Source organism: Xyrauchen texanus, chromosome 22 (genome assembly GCF_025860055.1).
Source record: "Xyrauchen texanus isolate HMW12.3.18 chromosome 22, RBS_HiC_50CHRs, whole genome shotgun sequence".
NCBI classification, from domain to species: domain Eukaryota; kingdom Metazoa; phylum Chordata; class Actinopteri; order Cypriniformes; family Catostomidae; genus Xyrauchen; species Xyrauchen texanus.
Genome location: NC_068297.1, coordinates 40793489 through 40811440, shown reverse-complemented (window position 1 = coordinate 40811440; position 17952 = coordinate 40793489). Strand labels below are relative to the sequence as shown.

Below are 17952 nucleotides of genomic sequence, written 5' to 3'. Positions count from 1 at the left end.
TAATATGAGTGGATTGTCTCTCTCCATGTGGAATGGGATGGGGCACCCCATAAAAAGAAGAAAGGTTATTTCTCTTCTTACACATAAGAAATTGTTTCTTCAAGAAATGCATCTTTCTCCCCAGGAAGCTGAACATTTTGGAAAGACATGGGGTGGCCATTTTTTTATAGTGCTGGCATGAGTAAGAGTAGGGGAGTCATTACATTGATAAGTAAACATCTACAATTCAAATGGCTCAAACAGATTAAAGATAAATTAGGAAGAGTCATTATTGTTTTAGCTGAAATTCAGGGACATGTCTTATTTTGGCTAATATTTACAGACCTAACGTTGATGATCAGGGCTTTTTTATAGATCTTGAAGGGATGTTGCAAGCCACTGGCACCCCTCATTATATAATATTGGGAGGAGACTTTAAACTTTTGATGGGCTCAGTCCTTGATCATAGTGAAGCAAATGTGTGTAAGTGTATTGAACCCAGAGCAGGATTTAAGGGTGGGTTTTAGGGCAACTCTGCAGGGCTTTTGGCCTGATGGTGGGAATACAGAGCGATTTTAGTCACTTGCCCATACTTAAGTTCAAAATGCCCCCCAAAGATTGCATCTGAGTACCTGCCATGGTTATTGTACACCTTTGCTTGCTGGAAAAAGCACATTTCTGCATTTCTTAAAACCTGTCATGGAAAACTATTGATGCTGCATGCAAGACTATTTCATAACAGCCTGTCAAAAATGGAATGGATGTTCTTACCAAACACGACCAGCACAAATATAACTGTTGCCACTCCAGCTGTGATATAGAACATGACGCTGATGTGTTGAGCCAGTTCACTGATGTCATCAACATTGGGCACGAGAACAGGTGGCACTAAGAAGCCGATAGCAATGCCAAGCTGCAGGGGAGAAAAAGAAGAGTAAGCATCCACAGACCATTCACCGACCATCTGATGCATGAATGCATGAACGAACTTCTTACAGGATTTGTCAAAGTTCGCCAGGTTAGTGGCATGAGTGTGTTTTGTTTGAGGCACTTGGTAGCGAGTACACTAGACATCCACGAGCAGAACTTCATATCCCGCTTGAATATATAATACAGAGTTATGTCTGTGAACCAATCATTACTTATTAACTTTAGATAGACACATTTTTATCAAAGTCTACAAACATTTTCCACTTTAATGTGATTTTAGTTTTTATTGTTGTTTAATCTATTTCAGATAAAACCGTCCCTAAACAACTAATTGCATGTTGGTCGCCCTACATATCAGTTTAAATGGGTAATTCCTGACTTTATGTGGCTAGTCAAACGTCTGGCTATGTGAGATTACAGCACTGGGTCAGTTTAATTCAGCTACAGGTCTAAGTTGAACAACATTCAGGGAGATGATGGGAAATGTTATTTTTGTAATTTACTGGTGCGCTACACAGCAGAGCCTCACCAAACAGTGCAGACATAAGGTCAGCTGGGTCATCTTTCATTTCACAGCAGCTTGTCTTACGTTATAAAGTCTCCAGTCTTTAATACAACTCCAGTGAACCTAATATCCGCCCAATGTGTGCTGCCGTTGCATGTCATGTGTGAGTGTACTGCAATTGTTTGATTGATATGAATTCACAACCCACACCTTATCCAACTCCAAACATACACACCCTGTGGCGTCTCTTCATATCTCAATATCTTGTTTTTATAAGAGTCATAAGTGTCATTGTGAGCTAGCACGAAATGAAAGCATTCTGAATGACAACAAGAAGTTTAGCAGCTGATCTTATAAGACTGTTAAGAAATGACTAATAAAAGACATGCGTGTAAAAACAGAGCATTTTTCAACAGCTGTGTTTTCTTTTGTACTACTCAACAGCAGGGACTAAAAACAAAATGTTTTTCATTTCGGTTTGTTTTGAGCAGAAATTTACTGTGATAAACCCTTTGGTTTCATGAAAAAATTATCAGAACAAAATGAGCCTGTTACCAGCATTTAAAAAATAGTGTATTCACTCCAGAACAATTAAAAGGGATTTCGTTCAATTTTAGTTATATTCTGCAAAAAATGTAGTTTTGTTGTTTTCGATTTTCATTCCTTGAACCATTTTTAGTCCCTGCTCAACAGACTTTCACACTGTAGGCTAATGGTAAATGTAATCATTAAAAAATTTAAAAGTCGTCATTCCCTGATTGTCATTCCCTCTGCCAAAGCTCGGAAATCTCATTTGCAATGTTACTGACACCAAAAGTGTATCTGTTGTCTCATGTGTCTTAAGCTAAAGCGGCACCCCAGTTTGAATATGCAGGATGACAATAACATTTTAGAAGTTGTACATTATCCTCATGCGACCCCACGTCCACATATTTTGGCTTCGCTTTATGCACCACACAATTTTATATAATTAATAAACCAACTGAATACTGTTCACAAAACGTGTGGAAAATTGGACCTTATTCATTCGAAAGTCGAAAAAAACATGTTAGTTATTTTGAAAACATTTCAACTATACAACTAATGACCAACTACATTAGTTACATACTGTGTCTTTCAGAGGCTTTGTATGGAGTTATGATGACAATAAGATGCATTTCAAACTGTTCTGAGACCAGTGCAGACAGACAGCACACTGGAGGTTAAGTCATTCACTAAATAGGGAGTAAGGGAGCATCCTATAGTTCTCTATGCATTTAAGTGCGTTCACTCCTAAAATCTGATCAAAAGTTCAGTTTCAGGCTGCAGATGATGTTTGGATCACTCAACATGTTTTACACACAAGGGACAATGATCATCAGTACATAGATTCAACATTTATAATGAATCATTTTATTTTAACATGGTTGGCAGTGATTGGATGATGCTGGACATTATTTTTAATCAGAATAATTTATTCAGCTTTATCAGCTGTAATGTCTGTAACATCTCAAAAACATGAATAATCAACACTCCTGAACACATAATAAATTATTTGATAAAATTTTTTTATAGAATTTGGTATTATTTAAAATTTCACAACTTAGTCCTAGATTAGATTATTTTTTTTTATTTTTATTTTTTCTTGTTTATTAGGTGATTTTTGTTACAGATCAAAAAGGATCATGTAAAATGCACACAGCAGTCACACTCGGGTTTCAGGAGGTTAAATATTGACATTTCAAAATAAGTGTCCCCAGCACATTACAGGCTTGTTTATAGATAAATGTCCCATGTTATGCACCAAATCAGATTTTTTTTTTATATATATATATATATATATATATATATATATATATATATATATATATCTGGTTGCACAGTAAACACACATATAGGATCATATGGGACTCTTTTATCCTTTATATCTGTGCCCGTCACAGTAAGCGGACTAAAGGTGTATCCCAAACCGCACAGAAGTGTGCAGAACACTATACTACGTCATTTTGTAGTGTAAGTAGTGCGAGTATTAGGTTAACACTGAAAAAGCAACAAAAAGAAGTGTGCTGTGAATACTCAGATGATGCACTTGTTCAACCGTCAAAACAGAGCTAACGCACTCCAGCTAGCAGCTACACATTGCAAGTGTTTGAAACGTCATTTCCATCAGCTGTTAAACAGTGTTTTCTCTGTAGAATTTTTGTGTTGAAGTGTTTCATTTGGGGCGATACTTGACATTTAAAATTCATATACTAAATGGCAGAGTGCATAGTGTGCCGTTTGGGACACAGCTTAAGAATTTTTTTTAAAATTTAATAAATGATTTTAAAAACTACTGAGCAAGATATATGATGGCTATTTTTGTTAATAACCTCTAAATATTTTGACCTAAATTCATGAAACTGGTCTAAGATTCCTTGGGGAAATACGGGTAGAATGGGCGCCCATTGAGTGTTGGCAATTTAGAATTTTGTCGTAAAATACTTAACATGTGAAATTGGGGCCATGCCCTGATGGTACCTGAGATGTTTCTGGCCAATGCCACCTAGTGATCAAAAAATATAATGATATCTTCAAAAATGCTGATAGCTTTTCATTCCTTATCCATATTGTCATGAGATTGGTCTCTTTGCATTCATGCAGAGCACATTGATACAAATGTTACCATGGTCGATCTTTGAATTTTAATAAAAACTTTCTTTTTCGAACTCCTCCTACAGTGTTCAACGAATCCCCAAATTTGGGTCAGATTTTCTTTAGGCCATGCCGGAAAAAAAGTTGTTAATTTTTTTGATTTGTCAAACCATTCTTGTGTAGTATGTCATTGAATTTGATGGCATAATGCCAAAAAGCATCTGAGGCTGTGACAGCACCACCTATTGGTCAGATTTCTGTCTTAATTCTACTTTTGGATTATAAACCACCTTGATTATACCATCTCTATTGACCATTTTACACAATCAAATATTTTTGCCATGGTTGCCATTGCTGTGCTTGGCCCAGTAATTGCTGCTTACAGATATATTTACACATATGTTCCTTAACTAAACTAGTAGATTATGAAAATTGGTAGTTTTGCGCATTCCTAATGTTGATGTACATCTGGAGGCAACTCTGCTTTGAAATCATTTGATTTGAATTCTTCTCATTCAGTTAAATGCAACCAAAACCTGTAATCCAACAGCATTTCTTGAACACATCCAGCATGCTACAGGAAAGACTTTGCTGTACCAACATGTCTTCTGCAAATTATTCAACAAGCTCCTAATGAATTGCCCTTGTGTTAGCTACAAAATCAGGATTTATTATTTGGACATCTTGATATCAAAATGAAACACACATACAAACAATATGTCTTGCAAAACCTCCAGAAAATATCTAAGACAACCTAGAAACAGACAAATGTATGAGAGAATGAAATTTTAAAGTCAACATGAATTCAAAATTTACTAAATTTACTTTCTCAATACATGTTCCTGGTTGTACTGAAAACAATTCAACCTTGCATGTAATTCCAAATGGAGAAAAAAAAGTGAATCTTCATAAAGATTAAAAAACTTGAGGACACGCGACGGCATGCGAGAAGCAGACTTGTGAGTGATTAGCTCTGTGCACTTTGCTAGTTTATTAATTATTTTGATGTTATAATCCAGTGAGATTCGATAAACCCAGTTACATACTTGCACTTTGAGGTAAACATGGCAAAGAAGTAAAAAACCTCAGACTCTGGAGACATTAAAAGACACTTTTTGCGGGCCTGCGGACCGGGGACTCGATTTGGAAGGCACGACGGAAGAAGTAATTTAGCGTCAACTGTCCAACATCTCGGTGATACTGACGAAGGTGGTTGCTGACTTGGAGGATCTCACTGTAATACATTGTTCGATTACGGCGATGGAAACAAAATACTCTGAGTTGGTCACAAGAGTGGCAGATGTCGAGAAACTGATTGATTATCTGGAGTCATCGGAAAGGGAATTATCCACTAATCCACCTGTGTACAAAACAGACTTGGAACACATTTTAGAAAAACTGGAATATTTCGAAAATATGAGCTGAAGAAATAACATATGGATTGTTGGAATTCCTGAGCATGAAGAAGGCAGAGATATGGTGAAATTCCATGACAAGCTCTTCCCAAGTCTACTTGATATAACAGGCCATAAACTGGAAATCAAGCAAGCTAACAGATTTCCGGCTCGTAGATCTGCTGAGGGAGACAGGCCCCAATCAATACTGGCCAAATTTATGAGATCATCTGATAAAGATCACGTGTTGTGCAAGGCGCGGTGCAAAAGAAAGCTTTCTTGGAAGAATCACAAAATGTTCTTGTTCCTGGACTTTGTGAATTCGACAAGAGAGAAACGCGATCGGTTCAAGGAATGTAAGAAACTCTTGCATCGACGAAAGATTGCTTTTGCATTGATGTATCTCAAACAGAGTAAAGATAAATTAGGGAGAATCATTATTGTTTTAGGAGAAATTCAGGGGCAAAGGTTGATTTTGGCTAATATTTATGCACCTAACGTTGATGATCAGGGCTTTTTTATAGATCTTGAAGGGATGTTGCAAGTCGCTGACACCCCTCATGATACAATGTTGGGAGGAGACTTTAATCTTTTGATGGACTCAGTCCTTGATCATAGTGAAGCAAATGTGTGTAAGTCCCCTAGAGCAACTGGTAGGGACTATACATTTTTTTCATCAATCCATAAGATTTATTCTAGAATATGTTTTTTCTTGATATCTAAGTCCCTCATTTCATCTGTTGTTGACTACTCAACTGGAAACATCTTAGTCTCAGATCATGCCCTGGTGAGTTTAGAGATTGCCACATATGGAGATAAAGAAATCATACAGTTGCTGCTTTAATGTATCCCTTTTGCAAAATCCTGAATTTCAACAAATGTTAAAGACTGAAATCAATGGTTATATGGAGACCAACTGGTCCTCAGTATCTTCTGTGAGTGGATTGGGAGGCATTCAAGGCGGTTCTTAGGGGTGGGATCACACAGTATGCCTCATTCAGCAAAAAATACAATGCACGAGAACTTGTGTAAGTGGAAGGGAATATTAAAATTACAGAGGCAGAGCTGAAGCACCGAATGTCATCTGATGGCCTCCGAGAATTGACTCGACTGAAATACAGATATAATACTATTTTGTCATGAAAGGTGGAGTTTTGGCTATTCAGGGCATAGTTTGAGTCGGGGGACAAAGCAGGGAAGCTTTTGGCTAAATATATAAAGCAGAGAGAGTGTTTTTCTACCATTCCCTCAGTGAAATCTGCTGGTGGTGAAATGCTTTCCTTGGTCATTGATATTAATAATGCCTTTAAAGAGTTATTTCTTGATCTTTATATTTCCAAGTCTTTGTTTATTGATGCAAATATTAGAAATGTTGTGGAACCATTAGAACTTCTTAAACTGATGGCTGAGCAAAAACATTCTCTTGATTCTGAGGTAAACTTGGAGGAGCTTGGTGAGGTAATTAAGGCCCTGCCAACTGGCAAGGCTCTGGAGCCAGATGGATCTGAATTTTTTAGATCTTATACTACAGAATTGGCTCCACTGTTGTTAGAAGTTTATATGGAACCATTAAAGAATGGAAAGTTTCTTCCAACCATGACACAAGCCCAGATCAGTCTGATTCTTAAAAAGGACAAAGATCCAAGCGAGTATAAAAGTTACCATCCAATTTCCCTGATCCAGCTAGATGTAAACATTTTGGCAAACATTCTGGCTAACCGATTAAGTAAAGTTATGACATCTCTTATACATATAGATCATGTGGGGTTTATTCTGGGCCATAGCTCTTCTGATAACATTAGGTATTTCATTCATATTATGTGGTCAGTGGCAAATGATAAGACTCCCTTGACGCTGAATAGGCATTTGATATGGTAGAATCGGATTATCTTTTTAAGATTTTGGAAATATATGGGTTCGGAAGTCCTTATTTTAAGTTACTTTATACACACACTGTAGAAGCGTTACAAACAAATAGATTAGTTTCAGATTATTTTACTCTGGATAGGGGCACTCATCAGGGTTGCCCTCTTTCCCCATTATTGTTCTGTCTTGCCCTGGAATCTTTAAGAAAGGAGGATTATTTTCCATGGGTGATGGCAGGAGGTGTGGTGCATAAGCTTTTACTTTACGCAGATGATATTTTGTTATTCGTCTCCAACTCCACTAGATCTATGCCTTGCCTCCACAGAATTATTAATTCCTTTTAGTATTGCTCAGTAACAGCTTTTCAACCAGGCACATTTCAATGGCCCAAACAAGGCATTAAGTATTTGGGCATTTTATTCCCAGCAAATGTATGTGATTTAGTTAGAGTTAATTTTGACCCTTTAATAAAAAGTTTTTCGAGCGATGTGGGCAGGTGGGCTTCATTATATTTATCGATAATTGGGAAGGTTAATGTTATTGAAATGAATTGTATTCCAAAATGTAACTACCTGCTATAGTCTCTGCCTGTAGATGCCCCCTTACTTCAAGCAATTTGTTAGCATTTGGTTGCATAGGCCAATTCACACAGGTGGGCTAGGCCTACCCTAGATTTTGTTTTATTATTATTCCCAGATCTCAGTTCTTTAGGTATTTACAGCTGTGCCACCTGCTCTACACTGTTTTTGGGAGTAGTACACACACCCCTAGAGGGGCAGATACTCTGGGAGGGGTGATTGCTGCTTTTGGAAAGGGACATGAGGCATCAGTGTATTACTCCTGGCTATTTCAGAGTCTGGGGGATGGATCTTCAACTTCTCTTAAAAGATTATGGGAGAAAGATCTAAACTTGGTATTGGAGGGGGTATGGGCTAGGATTCTGAAAAACGTCAAGTCCTCATCAAGAGATGCAAGGGTTCGCCTTATGCAATTTCAGATTTTACATAGATTTTATTGGACCCCTTCTAAATTGTATAGGCTTGGCCTTAAGGACACACCCATCTGCTGGCGATTCCATTCAGAAAATGGAGACACCACCCATGTTTTTTGGGGATGTGTTCAGATCAAAGTTTTGGTTAAGGGTTCAGAGCTTTGTGTGATGTGGTAGACACTCAGTTTTCGTTTTGCCCCAGACTGTGTTTTTTTGGGTTACGAGGTGGTCCTGAATGTGGGTGATAGATATATGGAGAGCTGGGTCCTGACTGGTGTGATGATTGGCAGGCGGAAAATCCTCAGGGGAAGGATGTCATTTGGTGCACCCTCATTTCGTGAGTGGTGCGTCGAGTTGGGCAGGGTGGTGGCGTTTGAGGAGATGGTATATAGAAGGCTGGGCAAAATGGATATATACATCAGGAAGTGGGGCAGCTATCTGGCCTTTTTGGAGGGCTCTTTTTGGAGGGGCAGCAGAGAGGGACTAGTTGGGTTTTTATTTTTTATTTGTATTCATTTATTTATTTATTTTTATGTTTATAAATATTTTCAGTTTTATTGTCTATTTGTGTGTCTTTGTCAGTTGGCTTTTGACCACTGGACTGCTTGTTTATGGTGGCTGGGGGTGGAGGGGTTAATGTTCGGGGAGTTTGATTTTGCATTTTCTGTTATGTCTGTGTGAGTTGCTGCATGGAATCAATAAAAATTAGAAAGATACAAAAACTTTAAAACCACTTTCCTATTTGTCTGATGTAAAAAAACTTTTTACATCAGTAGAGGGCAGATTTTTCGAACCCTCCCACCTATTCTGGTATTCACTGTCCAATGTTTTTTCTCATTAAATATCCTGTTTCACTCAGAAATACATCAGATTTAATGAGTAAAATGGTGGCAGACACATCTCTTTTTTTAACTGACAAGTACAAACTTGACTAACATTATTACTCATAAACCAATAATATTGTTCTCAAAGATGATATTTTGCTATTATTCAAGTGAGCTCAATGTCTCTTAAGTCAACTGATAGACAATTTCGTATACGATATATTTGAGCAACTTTTCACGAGTCACAAAAGTGACACTAAGCAGCTCAGAGAGCTTAATCCCCCATTGAGCTTCAATCAAACATTTGAAATTACAAATTATATTGACATAAACACATTTTCCAATCCAGTGAGTGACATCAGAACGCTGCTTTGCCTTTTCAGCCTCATGCGCTCATAAACACCAGTGTTCACTCTGCACCTGACAGTATGTTCTCTGAGGAACGCCTCAAACTTAAACTCTGGCTAATCCAGTCTGAGACTTGAGCTAAACCAGTCAAACTAGTTGCGTTAGATGGTTAGTAGGTAGTGCCAAAGTTAGTTTAAAGAGTCCCTATTATGCTTTTTGGGATTTTACCTTTCCTTTAGTGTGTAATACAGCTGTTTGTACATGTTAAAGGTCTGCAAAGTTACAAAGCACAAAGTCTCTCCCGCAGAAAACACTGCCCGAAACACCTGGTTTGCAGTCCAGCCATTACTTTCTTGACATACGTCACTATGTAACACATCTGCATAATGCTCAGGAATGCGCGGCTCAGGAAGCCTCGGGAGCTGAAACACGTTTATGGTAAGGGCCATTACATTTACAACACACGCTCTAAGCGGTTGACCAATCACAACAGACTGGACCAGCTGACCAATCAGAGACTTTTCGGAAAGGGGGGCTTTAAAGTGACAGGAAATACAACAGAACGTTTCAGACAGAGGGTGAAAAGAGGTGCTGCAGCAATATACAGTAGGAGAAAAAGAATGTGTTTTTTGAACATTAAAGCATGGAAACCTTTTCTAGTAGACCCCCAAAATAAAATTATGAACCTGTAAATGAGCATAATATATAAGACAAAATGTTTTGGTACACTTGATTTCACTCTCAAACTGAATGAATGGGTGAGTGTAATGACTTGAGGCCATGCTTACATTTGGTGCTGTTGTAAAACCAGTTGTCACCACTCGAGAATCAAGGCTTGAATTTCATTATGTGTAATTAGAGTTTGTATTTCACTGGCTCAACGAAAGGTCAACAAAGCCCATGTTTACTTACAATGGGTCTGTTCCTTTGAAACTGCTTGAGCACATGCAAATGTTTCACAGTTGCCAGCTGTATTTTCTCTCGTCAACTGAAGTAGCTGCTTGCTTCAGATCACAATATGATGATTTCACAGATAATCCGCAATGACCATGTAAATATGCAATAATTGACTATTGGTCTTGTTCAAAAGTTAAACAACAGAGCAACAATCACCAAGACACATCTTACATTATGTTCATTCAATAAAACACTGACTGCATTACAGATTTAACCTGGAAAAATGCAAGAAGCAATGTTGATAGTTCATAGATCAACCATTGCAGGTTTTGAAACTACAGTGTTTTGGTTAACAGTTAATCTTGGGTTACCCAACCCTTTCCTAAATTTTTTCAATGTGAACTTCACCTCACCTTTCTTTATGAAAGGTGTGCATTCCCGAAACCATGACATTTGTGAATTGTGCACACAAGTAGATAAAAGAGAACTTTTGTAGGCTGCAGAATTTAAGGGTGTACTCACACTTGGCCCGGTTGCATTGTACCATGCCCAAGTACAATTATCCCCCCTCCCCAATCCCCGCTGGCATGCACTCACAATGCACTTAACGTTCCGGGCCTGAGCACACTTACATCATTACGATGCAACTTTTTTTTTTAAGAAAGCAGGAAGAAAAATGCTCTTGCCCAGCACAATGTAGTCCATCATTGTAACTTTACTTACTTTGTGGCTTATTTGGAGTCGTTTGGGGCACGGAGACACACGGCCCTCTCACATACCTAATTGTCGACAGTATTGTACTATTTGAATGTATCCTTTTTTCCGATGAGCTGCCAGATTTACGGGGTGCATCCTGTAATTTTAGATACTGAATCTGCAGTTTTATCAGCTTGTCACGTCATTGCTCAATGGTTCGTCGGTATCCAGGAGCACGGAGATAGTCATGAATTTGAACAAATATCTCGTAGTTCTTGTGTATTCTTGTGTGCTGCATCCAGTTGTTCCTGTATACTCTTGTCTGCCCAAAATTCCAGTAAACACTGCACCTAGGAACCAAAGTGATCCCTTTGCCCATTCGCATCATTGACGTCATGTTTCGAGTTCTGTTCTCAGTCACGGTTAGCGATCACACTAGTCAAACGAACTGGACTTTGGGGGTCAAACGTGCTCGGGCATGGTACAGATCGCCTAGTGTGAGTACACCCTACAAGCACAATTAATGAAAGCAGCTCAATTTAAAGCACAACTCTTTTCATTGATATTGTAGAAATATTTGATGAATAAAACAACTAAAGTAAAATTCAGTTGACTTAAAGTTCTGTTTGAGCATTTTAACACTGAGTGATACAATAAGACCAGCCCATTCAAACACAACTGTATGTACATTTCAATGGAGCCATAATGTGTTTGACTGATATGGGTTCTCCAATGGCCAATAACAATACAATATCTAGAGAGCAGGATGGACGGTATAAATTCCCATACATAAAACAAGTGAAACTAGCAATTGTTTTATAGAATATTTACTCAGATCTGCTTAGACCTGGAGTGGTGGTGGTGTAGTGGTCTACAGCACATAACTGGTAAACTGGTAATCAGAAGGTCACTGGTTCGATCCCCACAGCCACCACCATTGTGTCCTTGAGCAAGGAACTTAACTCCAGGTTGCTCCGGGAGGATTGTCCCTGTAATAAGAGCTCTGTAAGTCGCTTTGGATAAAAGCATCTTCCAAATGCATAAATATAAATGTAAACCTGGTGAAAAAAACCTTTGAAAACAGAAAATGTTCAGATTTCACATCTATCTATAGGTAGATTTTGGAACTGACACCAGGGAAAGTTAACACTTCTGCTTAACAACAAACAAACACAGTTATCGGCCAAAACCGACAATCACAAAATGGCTAAATATCGGTCAATATGTATGACTCTATCACTAGGCCGTACCCATCTAAACCCAACAAAAATATTTCATGGTAATGACAGTTTGACAAATCAGGTTGTTTGAGGAGATACAAATTAGAAATCTTTTAAAAATCGAGTTTAAAACGTGTCAAGTTAGTGTTAGTATATGTAATATTTGTGTATATGTTAACTTTTTCTTTTTTTTTACATTTAAAGCTTTTTTATAGAGTGTGACGTCATAGACCTGTCCACAAAATTTCTAAAGTGAAAATTATTTTATAAATATTGTATTCAATATTTACAAAAATTTGCTCAAACTTCAGGGAAAAAAACCTTGAGTTCAGAAATTGTTTATTAACCATTGGCAAATCTGTTTGTAGATTTAGGATTTACGAACACAGTTATCAGCTAATGGAAATTGGTCAAATATCGGCGATGTTAATCGTAACATAAACATAAACAAAAACATCACCTGACAAAAGTGGATAATACCAAGTTGCCACAGTTTTAATGTAGTATCTTAACATCTGTCGTGTGGTATTTTGGGGGGAAACGATGGTACGATGGTAGATTTCAGTCAGGGAACCCTACTTTCAGGTGCTCGTTTATTGGCATGCAATAGATTTGCAGTTGAATAGGCCATAAAACACTTGTGACATTAATAACTTGGTTGGTGATGTGCGCCTTTACGCACCTGGTTTCCAAACACGCCGATGGCGCAAGCGGTGGACACCTCATCCGAACCGAACCACACGGACGCGATCTGAGACGGCACTCCCAGGATGAACACCTGCGCGAATGAACAGGCGAACTGTCCGAGCATCGTGACCCAGAACAGGCTGGGCTGCACGCTGGCCACTTTGATCCACGTCCCGACGCAGTTGATGGACGCGGCGACCAGCGCGATCACCCGCAGCCCCTTCCGATCCAACAGCCATGTCACTGGAAAGATGAAAGGGATGTACGTCAACATATAGATCATGGAGAGCCAGTCGATGGCGAAGGAAGTCACGTTATAAAACTTCATGAAGATGTTGTTGATGATTCCATACTGGATCCACTGGAACGCGTTGCACAGCGAGTACGAGCTGAAGAGGAACACTATGAGCCATCTCCTCCGGTATAAACGAGTGGGACCTGTGCCGGTGTCTTCGCATTCGGTGATTTCAGTGCGATCAGAGGTCAGATCGGAGCTTCTCGTCTGCTCCGTGTGAATCACTTCGTCTTTTCCAACGCGACTGTGGCCCTTTTCGCACATTTTGTGCTTCTGAAATCCGCTCAAATCCGCACGAACTCTAAAGCGCGTCGGTGACGCGTGAATCCAGCCGTAAAAGAGTCACATTCCGACCGACTCAATAAAAAGTGATCCAGCGCAATGGTGGATTCAGAAGTCACGCTCTTCACTCCAGGAAACAGTGCGTCTGATATCACTGTGATTCTCGCGTGCGAGGTTTTAACTTCACTTCAACATCATCATTTCTCCAAATGACATGAGACTGAATCTCTGGCATGTGATCTGCGCTCATTCCTGAGCTCGTGCGCAACACATCCTGATAGACCTGAAGAACACTAGTGTGTGTTGCCTATACAGTATGTGCTGCATATATTGTGTCCTGCACATTGTCCTGTATTTTACAAAACACCACACCACAAATGTCTGGGGCCCCAGAGTTTTTGGGGCCTCCTACTGGCAAGAAAGTGATCTGAATTTACATTAATCAGGATTTACATAATTCATGTCAAATCCAAATCTATTTATTATCCATGTTGGGCCATGTTTGCTACATCCTCTGTCCTGTAAATTACAAATAATCAGTTTGACTGATTTATTATTGTATTTTTTACAGATATTCACACTTTTCTACTTAATCAGCTATAGTTCTTTAGTATATGGTGATAAATGCCTCTTGGTGAGTTTCTAAAGGACAGCACTCTATAATAATACAAAACTGGAAACCAGTTTTACCAAAAAAGTGAACACAAATTCAAACTTTGCTTGGGGCCCTTAATAACTAATTACTTCTATCTAATTGTAATCAGATTACCTAACCAGAAATAATCACATTACTAATGACGTACGTTTTGGTTACTTTTTAAATCATTTTGCCGAAAAGCGTAATTTTTTTCCGTTCAGCCGATTTAAAATAATGTTTATATTTCCTCCTTGTTCATTGTCGCATGTAAGTCACTGTCATCAGCACCTCACGTTCCTCCCTTAAAATTAATTTGTTCTGAAACAGAAATGTATAAATCTGAAAAATGGGATTTTGAGTCTGTAGGGGCGTACACGCTTCAGCTATCACAAAAAGCAAAAAAATAAATAAATATTAAATTCAACATAAATAATACTATTTTAGAAATGTGCATAAAGTAATGTACTGAAAGTAATTACATTTATTGTTCAGTGTATATAAGTCAGTAACTGTAATATGATTACTGGTATTTAAAATGTAATGCCTTACACTACTTTAGTAGAGTAAAGTATGTAGTAGAGCTGCACGGTTATGACAAACATTGTAATTGTTGTTTTTTTCCCTTGATATTGTAATCACGATTATTCATTTTGATTTTAAAAATTCTTTTTTTGTTTGTGTGGCAAATTAAAAGCCATATTTTTTATGTAAGCTTCAGCTCCAAAAAACAAACAAATAAAAACAAAGCTTAGAACTTCCTTAATTAGCACGGTTATATTGTTTTATTATTATGGGAGCATTCTAGTTTTGTGGCACTATTACTGATTGGCTTATTTAGTCAAAGAACATGTCTGTGATTGTTACAGTGCTCAGCCATTGTAAAAAAAAAAAAATGTAAATACTACATTTTAATTCAAAGGGAATAGATCTAAATCAAATGCTGTAACTAACACTTTTCATGATTAATTTCAGCAGCTGTAATTATAATCTTGATTTTCCCCGATTTATTGTGCAGCGCATGTATTTTGATTACTTTAACTAATTACTTTGAAATCCAATTACACTCAGTATGGGTGATGATACACCCACCAGTTACTGTATATTGTATTTCATATTAAATTATTTGCATTCTGAAGCTATTGCATTGTTGTAAATTGTGTTATTTTTAATATCAAGAGCAATTTCAACAGAACATTCTTATGGCCTGTGAATGTGGCAACTTACAGTCGGTGCAAGATTAACTGAATTCTTTGTTTGGAGGAGGTTAAGCTGTTAATTCCTCTGTTAGTAACGCAGAACCACACACACACACACACACACACACACACACATCATAGGAGGCCTCATGTGGACTAGAAAGCATAATTGGAATATCTTAGATAATTAAATATCTTAAGCCTGAAACAATGTTGAATTTTGCTTAAATTCAATACACCAGACAGGAGCATCATGTCAAAAGCATATCTCTCTCAGTATTATCAGTGACGCTGTCTACATTGGAAATTTTTCTTTGTGGTGTGTCACACTGTCAGTAAACGGATGCCCCACCCCATTATATTGCTGACACTCTGTAGAGCTGCTTTATTATCCCATCCATCTGAAATCAAATGATTTTTACCAAATATCATACATAATATAAATATAATATATAAAATATAATATTCTTCCCATAAATTATATTTCAAGAAACAGTTAAATATTTAAGTCCTTTTTCATTATAAATCTCCACTTTAACTTCCACATTCTTCTTTTGTTTTTGGTGATTCACATACTTTGTGCTTATCGCCACCTACTGGTTGGGGCTGGTTAAAGGTGGATCATTTATAGGAATAAAATTACATAAATATTCTTCTGTTTCTCACCCACATCTATCATATCACTTCTGAAAATAGGGATTAAAACACTGGAGTCATATGGATTACTTTTATGATGCCATTATGTGATTTTGAAGAGTAAAACTTTTGGCACCCATTCACTTGCATTGTATGAACCAACAGAGCAGAAATATTCTTCTAAAAATCTTCATTTGTGTTCTGCAGAAGAAAGTCACACACATCTGGGATGGCATGAGGGTGAGGTTCATACAATACAAGTGAATGGGTGCCACATTTTTGACTCTCCAAAAAGCACATAAAGGCAGCATAAAAGTCATCCATAAGACTCCAGTGGTTAAATCCATGTGTTCAGATGTGATATGAGAGGTGAGGGTGAGAAACAGATCACTTTTTCTTTATGTGATTTTCGGAGAGTCAAAGTTTTGAACCCTGTTGACTTGCGTAATATGGCGCTGAAATATTCTTCTAAAAATCTTTATGTGTGTTCTGAAGAAGATAAAAAGTCACACACACATATGAGATGGTGTGAGGGAGAGTAAATGATGAGAAAATGATAATTTTTGTGTGAAATATACCTTAAAGAACAAAAAGGCTCATGACAAATATTTTAAGTCAATAAACCATAACATGTGGTGTTTGCCCACAAATTTTAAGCCATGTTACCATGTTGTTTAGAATGACAAATGCAGTAAATGATTGAGTAAAATAAATGGCACATCAACATTTGAATAAAAATGTTTGCAGTATAAAGAATGTGAACAGGTCTTGTAAATGACCGCCATTTCTTTTAAGATTGTCGCCATTTTTAAGCAAATTTTTAACTTAGCTCATTTTAAATTCCACCCAGAGCACTAATACGCATTCATTCAACTGACACGGAAGTTATAGACAAAAAACAACAACCTTTAGAATGTGGAACAGGTTTTGTAAAGCACTGTTAGTGCAGTGTGTGGACCTTTTACACGGCCCCTTAGGAACTGTACAAATTTAGGGGGGCCACTGGGGGCAAGGCTTATTGATACAGGGGCACTGGGCCCCCAAGCCTCCCCTAAGAACTGCCCCTGAATTATATTAATAATAATAATAATACAAATATAAACAGCATTAAGCAGCTCAATTTTGTTTTGATTAATGCATATTAATTTAATAACAAATTCCATCAAATTAAATCATCTTTAATAAAATAAAATTTAAAACCCGAAATATTATTAATAAATAATATATTTAATTTAGTTAAATATTACACTATTAAATTTGTTTATTTTTTTTTACAAACTTTAAATGTGTAAATACAAAAACTGTCTAATATATATATATATATATATATATATATATATATATATATATATATATATATATATATACACTCACCTAAAAGATTATTAGGAACACCTGTTCAATTTCTCATTAATGCAATTATCTAATCAACCAATCACATGGCAGTTGCTTCAATGCATTTAGGGGTGTGGTCCTGGTCAAGACAATCTCCTGAACTCCAAACTGAATGTCAGAATGGGAAAGAAAGGTGATTTAAGCAATTTTGAGCGTGGCATGGTTGTTGGTGCCAGACGGGCCGGTCTGAGTATTTCACAATCTGCTCAGTTACTGGGATTTTCACGCTCAACCATTTCTAGGGTTTACAAAGAATGGTGTGAAAAGGAAAAACATCCAGTATCGCGGCAGTCCTGTGGGCTGAAAATGCCTTGTTGATGCTAGAGGTCAGAGGAGAATGGGCTGAATGATTCAAGCTGATAGAAGAGCAACTTTGCCTGAAATAACCACTCGTTACAACCGAGGTATGCAGCAAAGCATTTGTGAAGCCACAACACGCACAACCTTGAGGCGGATGGGCTACAACAGCAGAAGACCCCACCGGGTACCACTCATCTCCACTACAAATAGGAAAAAGAGGCTACAATTTGCAAGAGCTCATCAAAATTGGACAGTTGAAGA

General features: G+C 37.6%; 1 protein-coding gene across 2 annotated transcripts in view; it reads right to left on the bottom strand.

Annotated features, from left to right (window-relative positions):
• The window catches only part of LOC127662591 (feline leukemia virus subgroup C receptor-related protein 2-like), a 52449-nt gene extending 38597 nt beyond the window's left edge, over window positions 1-13852 (bottom strand). For both annotated transcript variants that reach the window (XM_052153848.1, XM_052153849.1), the window contains exons 1-2: window positions 12946-13852; window positions 751-892 (exon numbers count right to left, since the gene is read on the bottom strand). In XM_052153848.1, coding sequence (XP_052009808.1) covers window positions 751-892; window positions 12946-13509 — 706 coding nt within the window. In that variant the 5' untranslated portion in view covers window positions 13510-13852. The remainder of the gene's footprint in view (window positions 1-750; window positions 893-12945) is intronic.
• Between the last annotated feature and the right edge of the window lie 4100 nt (window positions 13853-17952).